General features: G+C 35.8%; 1 protein-coding gene across 1 annotated transcript; it reads left to right on the plus strand.

Moving 5' to 3' along the window:
• Positions 1 to 6,563: 6,563 nt before the first annotated feature.
• On the plus strand, positions 6,564 to 7,235 carry LOC113357233. The gene has a single exon (XM_026600577.1). The coding sequence runs from the start codon at positions 6,564 to 6,566 to the stop codon at positions 7,233 to 7,235; it is 672 nt and encodes a 223-aa protein (XP_026456362.1).
• Positions 7,236 to 8,884: the final 1,649 nt, after the last annotated feature.

An 8,884-nucleotide genomic window follows, 5' to 3' on the forward strand; every position in this document is an offset into this window, starting at 1 on the left:
GCTGAGAGTAGAAGGAGGGAAAAAAATTGAGAGAGAACTTTTTTTGGTAAAAATGGAGGATTATTGTACAAGCACTCTCGATACTCAGGTAAAGGTGCCAATGTGTTGAAAAATTGATTTTTTTTTCTTTGAATCCACCATTGTTGAAGCTGAAATAGCTCGGTGCCGGCATGGAGATCGTAGTATGAATACAATGCCGGCAGCAGCATTCCCGACATTATATTCATACTACGTCCATGTCGGCCAACAATATCCCCCATTTTGAAAGGCAAGCCGGCATTGTATTCAACCGAAAAAACCATGCCGGTATTTGTTGGAAATTTTCATAAATGTTTGCCACTATCCGGGGGGTACGTTGTGTTCGACCTATTCAGTTTTGAAATTTTTTCTGGTTTTTAAAAGTCCACTTCCGGCACAGTTAGTTAATTCTCGAGCATGCCGGTACTACTAACAACATAATATGTTGCTTAAATTTCTTTGCCGACACATGAAGTAAATTATCCAGAAAATTGAATTTTGTTGCACTTGACTACCGGCATTGATAGACTTCTATGGAGCATGTAATTTAGTTACGTAATTAAATGTTAGTTACCAAGCATGTCCGCACCATTTTACGGCATGATCTTCATCAATTCCGACATGGTCTTCATCACTTCCGGCGATATAAAAAAAAAAATTTCCGAGATGGTCTTCATCGCTACCGGCATGGTCTTCATCACTTCCGGCATGCTTCATCACTACCGGCATGGTCTTCATCTTTACCAGCATGGTCTTCATCACTTCTGGTATGGTCTTCATCACTTACGGCATGTCTTCAACACTTCCGGCATGGTCTTCATCATTTCCGAATGTAAAAAAAAAAATCGTTTTCAAATTGAGGAGCCGGCAGAGAAGGAGAAGAAAATTTGAAAGGGAGTTGGGAAAATTTAGAATTTGAAAGGGACTGGAGAATATTTAGTTTTCAAAGCCCTAACCGTAAAAGAGATTAATAAGAAGTGAAGATGGAAATGGGGGATATGATTTTGTTTTTTGATTTTAAGTTTTTTGATTGTATTTTGAGGGAAGGGTATTTTAGTATTCCCCCCCCCCAAAAAAAAACACCCCTTAGCAGACACTATTGGTTGGGGAAAGTAATTTATTTTCCCAATTAATATAAGTATCCCCCAATCGCGCGTTCTTTAAAAGTCTGATTTATAGATCAAAAAGTCTAAATAGAATTTTCTGTTTAAATAGAACTTTTATCAGGTGTTTACTAATTCTAAATTGCTCTGGATTGTAGAAAGACAGCAAGAGTCAAAGCCGATCCTGAGTCTAGAAAGGCCCTGTGCGAACTCAATCATAGGCCTTTTTATATGCTTAAATATTTTTTTCCCCGATAATATAGTACATCATTAAAAAAAATGTTATTAACATTTAAGAAAAACAAAAATATGATGACAAAAATTCGAAAGACTCGTTTTTCATTTTCAAGAATCGTATTGTACGTTAAATCAAGAATTTATAGTTAGTTTTGACATACGATAATTGAATTTTTTTTTACATTTAAATGTACTACATTATCCGAAAATAATAAGTGGCTCGTGTACTCAAGTCTTAGCAATGGGTCTTATAAAGTATATATAGAACCAAGTGGTCTAGTGGTTGGCATGCTCCCTCCCACTATGGAGATAGGGATTTGAACCCTGTAATTGCTGAAATTCTTAGAAATCCACTCCAATTTAAGGGATGTAGTTTAGGTATAACTAGTCTAGGGCATAAAAAAAATAATAGAGGAATTTGAACTAATTGGAAAAACTCTCTCTCCTCTCTGCAATTTTTTCTCTAAAGAACATCTCCATTAATTTACTTTTTCAACTTAAACTCTGATCATCCATAACCTTCCTATCTGATTTGAATCTACACAAACAACCGTACCCTCTGCAGAACACAAGAATTTTGGAATTCTTCGTATTTCAACGAAGATTTCCATTGCTTTAATTCTCAGAATTTTTTTCAAACTTTCCTAGCCTCAGGCATTTTCTATAAATTCTAAGTTCTTGATTTAAACCTTGTCTCAACCCACTCAATCCAACTTACACCAACAAAATCAAAATATGGACATGATCAGACAATTCGCAAACCTTCTAAACCAAGAGACACCATCAAAACAAATCTACATTGATACCCCATTACCAAACCCTTCTAACAGTTATCAGAATTGTTTGGTATTGTTGATTCTTTCTCCTAGAACATTCTAAATTTCTAATGTTAGAGAACTCTTACAAAAACTTTGGAGATCATTCAACCAGAAATTCTATGTTTCTGAGTTCACTTCATACACATTTCTTATCAAATTCGAGTCCCACTCAAACTCAAAATTTATCATGGAATCATCGCCATGGGCTACTAGAGATGATCTATTGGCGCTTGAAAGATGTGTTCCAAACAAACTGCCACATGAATATCTATTTGACAAAGTCGAATTTTGGGCTCAACTTCATGGATTACCAGTCAATTACTTGGACAGGAAATTCATACAACGATTAATTTCGTATGCTGGAAGTCAAAGAATAATAACAGTCCAAGAATAAAGGAACTGGGGTAAGTTTGCAAGGGTTCGTTTGCCAGTCGATGTCATACAACCACTCAGAGATTCCATTACATTTCCTGTTTCTAAAGATCAAACAATTTCGGCTGAAATCAGATATGAGAGACTTCCTAGATTTTGTACATTCTGTGGTCTTATAGGTCATCTGATTAAAATGTGTCCTAAAGTGCATCATTTGAAAGACAAAGTCCATCAAGAATTCCCACCAGAACTGCACCAACAGGCATATGATTTAATCATCCCAAAATACAGTCGTACAATCAATGCCGCGGTGAAACACAATGTTAATGAAATGGAAGACTTTCAGGAAGAAGAACTTGAAGATTCAGTTACTATCCAACAAACAAACTCGATGGAGATCACATGGATGATGAATAATCAATCCAACTCATCGATGAATATGAATTTACAATCCACCTCATCAGATGACTCACATAACTGCTATGAAGATAGCTTATTCAGGCAGTTACCTCTATTTGGTTTTCGTCAGGATAACAACAATCTGACGGATAACAACTCCCTAAACTTCCATTCTCAGAACCATGATCTCTCCTCTTCTGTAACCGTCCGAAATTCAGATTTATAAATTCCATCATTATCTCAACACCCATCTCTTTAGCAATTGAACTCTGTATTATCAAAGGGCAAAGGCATTGCTTATAATCAAGAGGACTTATCATCAGACTTTCAATATAAAAACTTCAAAACTGTTCAAGTTTCTGAATCTTTCAAGTTCATAACTAAGAGACAGAAATCTACTTGTACTAAGGTTTCAAACATGTCCATCAATGATAACCTTCATCAACTTCTATCCGGGTCCAACAACAAACCACATAGTGGTAACAATGGATGGATTCTATGGAATCCCAGACAATCAAGTAAGGCTACCAAACGGCGTGATTAGAAATCGTTGGCTAGGGGTTCTAGCAATGCCACTATTCCGAGGACAATTACCAACAGCAATCCGAGAGGTGTTAAACGAATGTTGGATGAAGCACGATTACATTCTGGAGCCACACAATCAAACATGGCTTCGGGAATCATCGAGAATACAGATAATCAATGGGAGATGACGGCTATCCCTAAAAGGCCGCGTGGTCCATGTTAGTCTTTGCTTGGAATTGTTGGGGGTTAGGGAATGACCCAACAATTCAAACATTAAAATCTTTCCTAAGAAGTTCTAGACCTGGCATTGTCTTTCTCTCGGAGACAAAGTTATCTAAAGCTTATTCTCATTCTATCCTCCATAGATTTGGTTATGTAAATCATTGTGTAGTCCCAGTAATAGGGCGCAGTGGTGGACTTTGGTTAATGGGGCAAGACAACATTGAAGCAGAAGTTATTTCTTCTTCGAAAATTTTTATTCATCTGCAAATCAAACAATCAGGTCCTTATCCTTTGTGGAATTTATTATGCGTTTATGGACCTCCCAACAGATTAGATAGAGGAAACTTTTGGCAAAGTTTATCAACTTATTCTCAACGTGTATCCGGTCCAAAATGTTTCATTGGAGATTTTAATTCTCTATCTTCTGTTAAAGAAAAATTTGGAGGTAATCATTCTTTAAACTCAACAATATCACAGTTTAACAGTTTCATTCATGAAAATCATCTGCTGGATTTGGGTTTTTCGGGTCCTGCATATACTTGGAGTAATGGTAGGCATTTTCAAAGCTTAATAAGAGAAAGACTCGACAGAGTTATTGCAACTCCAGACTAGTGCTTAATGTTTGAGAAATCAGGTGTTCTGCATATGCCTAGAATCTCCAGTGATCATTCACCTATTTTGCTCAACACCTGCAGAGTTATAGAAAGAAATCCACCGACATACAGATTTGAAGCTTACTGGTGTACACATCCGGATTTTCTAAAAGTTGTTCTGGAAAGTTGGAATATCAATCTCCCAGCAGAAATTTGGAAGAAAGTTTATCGCTGTCTCATATTCCTTCAAGTGAAGAAATTTGGAAAACTGTCAAGAATATGAATTCTTTGGGTTCTCCAAGGCCAGACGGATTTCCGGTTCTTTTTTAAAAATGTTGGACAATAGTGGGTGAAGATACAGTTCAATTCATCCAACAAATCTTCAACAGTGGAGAAATACCAAGTAAGTTGAATCACACTCATATAAGTTTAATCCCAAAAGTCAAGAATCCTACTTCGGCTGTGGAATTTTGACCAATTGCTTTATGTAATATTTTATACAAATTTTTAGCAAAAATTTTATCTGTCAGAATTGGTCCTTACTTGAGTCACTTCATCTCTGGGTCTCAGAACGCTTTTGTTAAGAATAGACAGATTACTGATAATGTTGTCATTGCAAAAGAGTTATTTCACTTTATGAATAAGTCTAAATCTAAATAAGGTTATTTTTCTCTCAAATTAGACATGTCAAAACCATATGATCGTGTCTCTTGGTCTTTTTTGAGTTTCATGCTTCATCAAATGGGTATTCATGGGCATTCTCACAATCTAATCATGAGCTGTGTTACTTCCCCTACCTTTTATATTCTCTTAAATGGTGCTCCGTATGGAAATTTTAAGAGTGGAAGAGGATTGCGTCAGGGATGTCCTTTATCACCTTCCTTATTCATCATCTGTTCTCAAGGACTCTCTCTTCTCATGGAGAATTTTGAATTAAATGGTATTTACAACGGTTACAGAATCAATGTTCAAAGTCCAACAATAAGTCTCCTGATGTTTGCAGATGACTTATTCTTCTTTGGGAAAAACTCTGAATCAAATGTGGATCATCTAAAGGGTATTTTGGATTCTTATTCTGCTTTTTCAGGTCAGATAATCAACTTCATGAAGTCTTCTATTCACTTCAGCAAAGGTACTTCTGCTTCTAATAGATGGTTATCAATCCAAAAATTAGGCGTGAAGGAAATGGAAAAAGATGAGAAACTGAAATCAGATTGCAGCATTGAAACTTTTGAACCATTGAACTCTAAGTTTGGTTCAAAACTAGCAGGATGGAGAATTTTTTTTGTCAATCCAGCGGGAAGAACTGTTCTCTCAAAGACTGTTCTATCAACAATCCCTAATTATACTATGGGTACTTGCATCCTTCCTAAAGGAGTCACAAAAGAAATGTCTCGAACTCAAAGAGCATTTTGGTGGGGACATGATGTTAGCACTCGAAAAGCTCATTTCATCAAATGGGAGAAGGTAGAAAAATCAAAAGAAGATGGTGGCTTAGGCATTCGAAATATGGAATTTGTGAATATTTCTCTTGTTGCGAAGTTGGTATGGAGATTCCTGACAAATATAGATGCAGTCTGGGTGCAACATTATTCCGCTAAGTATCTCCAACAAATTTCCTTCTGGGATTGTGTTTCCAAACCTACATACTCTAATACATGGAAATATATGCTCACAGTAAGAGATATTTTCATAATAATTGTTGTTGGTTTTTAGGATCTGGGAACAATATTCGTATCTGGCACGATCCTTGGATTTCGGGAATACCAAGTTTCAGGCCATCAAAACTATCAAACTCAACGGTGGATGTCACAAGAGTATCAGATCTTATAAATCATGAAGATAAGTCATGAAACTTGGAACTTCTTTATCAAGTTTTTCCTCATGACCAAGTCGGAGCAATTCTGGATATCTATATTCCTTTAGATACTGAGGTGGAAGATAAGCTTATTTGGATGAAAACTCCATCAGGCATGTTTTCTTCAAAATCGGTTTACAAGTTACTGATGGATAATACAACAACAAGTTCTTCGGAAGCAGAATTTCCATGGAAATTATTTTGGAAAAAAATAAAGATTCAACCTAAAATACAAGTTTTTATTTGGAAATTTCTTCATGAAGGTCTGGCAGTTTATCATAACCTCAGTAAATTCAACAATCAGATTAATAGAGCATGTCCTTTATGTAACTACGAAGAAAAGACGGTGTTTCATCTTCTTTTCGAATGTCAATTTTCAGTGGCAGTGCTACAGAAAAGTCCTATTCTAATAGAAGTAATGGCTGGTTCGAGTTTACGACAAATTATTCAGCATTGGTTATCCTACCCTGACCAAGGAATCATGTTGAACTTAGGCTCTTGCATTCTGTGGAACATATGGAAGATGAGGAATGATCTAGTCTGCAATAATTCCCAACCATCGACCTCTCAATGCATTCAGAAGGCTTTACAGGATTTCAAATTATTTGATCTTCAGAATGCCTTAAATTTATGCTCTAATATTGCAATCGATGAGAACAATGCAATTTTATGGGAAGCTCCTCCAAACTGTGTCATTAAAATTAATGTTGATGCAGCGTTCAATAATGGGGATGCTGCAGCAGATGCTATTGCCAGAGATTCATTTGGAAATCATCTCGGTAGTGGTTCAATTTGTTTCAACACCGTATCTTCTACTGTGGCAGAGGAAAAAGCTTATGGTTTAGGAATGCAATTAGCAAAAAGACTGCAAGTTTCCAAAATTGTCGTGGAATGGGATGCCTCAGACATTCCCAAGGCTATAAAAGGGAGTACGAATGAGATACCATGGAGTATTCGTTCAACAATTCTCTCCATTCGTGATCACATCAAGGATTTTAGTGAAATTAGTTTTACTTCAGTTCCTAGAGATGTAAATGCTATTGCACATGATTTAGCTCAAAGTGCAATCTCTAATAATGTAAACAGATAGTGGTTCCATGATGAACCGCCTAGTTGTATTATGCAGCGCCTCATCTTGAATGAGAATTAATCTAAAGACTTAAAGGCCTAGACAAAATTAGCTCCCACGTTGAACGGTGAGGAAACCCTCGCTTCCTATTGGTCGAAATAGGTTTTTTTGAGTTTTGTGAAACGAGAGTTTTGGTGAGGACACTTGGCAACGTATAATTGGTTTAAATTTTTTTTTGTGTTTGAAATTTTATTGAAATCCAAATTGGATTTGGAAGTCGAATACTTACCATACTAGGACTCTTCCAAATTAATAAATACAAGGAAAAATAAAAAATCACATATTTCTCCCATATTTTATGCAAAAAGTAAAAGGAAAAAAAATAAATATATGTGAAAATAAAAAAAGAAAATTTAACAAAATCCGCATTCGGATCGTCTGTGCCACAATTCGTCTGTACCCTCTGTTCCGGCGAATGAATAATTGACAGGTATTTTTATTTTCCAACTAATAACTATCGCGTATCTCCCAGCTGGTGAAACTACCGTATTTTTGTATAGAAAAACAAGGAAAAAAAAATATTTCATCCTAACTTAATTATCTTCTTCGGTTATAGCAATTAGCATATTAATGCCAAAGTTACTCGCGAGCAATTAAGAATTGTCATGGTGACCTTGAAGTCTAAATCTACTCCTGTAACGCTTTTGATAAAATTTGTCAATTAATTTAAACGTGATGAGTTTATTAGGAAGAACTGATAAGACACGTCGTTAAACATGTTAACTGGTGATTAGCAAATTATTAAGAAGCTTGAAAGGAATAGAATAAAATGCCTGAATCTATCTGGATCCCTCTGTTTTTCTTCTCTTTCTACGAAGCATTCAACTGGTGAAAAGAGATATAGGGAAACAGATACTTTTCCAAAATCGAAAATATTCTCAAGATATGCAATAAGACCGAAATTCGATTTTCATAGTTCCTGAAAATGCTCTGTCCAAAATATTGACCGAAAATTTCCTTGGAAAATCTCTAACTAGTAAACGCACATTACTAATTCTTATTTTTCATATATAAAATTAAAAAACCTTAAATAAAGGATTCTTAACTTATTTAATTTCGATCCTGGAATTTTCTTCCTTTAGTTATTAAGGAATAACTTTGAAAAATAAAAGATAAACATTATTGTACGTGTTCAAAGTGTGTCGACATCCTTACACATTAACCAAATATATTTTCGGTATCTCTAATATTTCTAGAATAATAGAAAATTCGAAAAAATATTTTTGGATAATTTTTTGTGTTAAAAACACAAAACGTGCTCGGATTTGATTGAGACTTTTTGTGGCCGACTGAACATGTTCAAAGGATCGGTTCCCCCTTGTTGCGCATGTCCATGGAATCGGTTCCCCACATATTTATGGTATCTAACTTGTATGTGTTGCACATGTCCATAGGATCGGTTCCCCTTTGCCTATAAACGTGTTGCACATGTTCATAGGATCGGTTCCCCTTTGCTTCACCTCATACAAGGATCGATTCTCCTTTGTGATGTGTTGCACCTCTTACTAGGATCTGTTCCCCTTTACCCAGATTCTGTCATACAAAAATCACAAACTCGATCATACCATCTCAGGTGATTACTTAAGATCGGTTTCACTAATAAAAGTCAT

Source organism: Papaver somniferum, chromosome 1 (assembly GCF_003573695.1).
Source record: "Papaver somniferum cultivar HN1 chromosome 1, ASM357369v1, whole genome shotgun sequence".
In the NCBI taxonomy this organism is placed as follows: domain Eukaryota; kingdom Viridiplantae; phylum Streptophyta; class Magnoliopsida; order Ranunculales; family Papaveraceae; genus Papaver; species Papaver somniferum.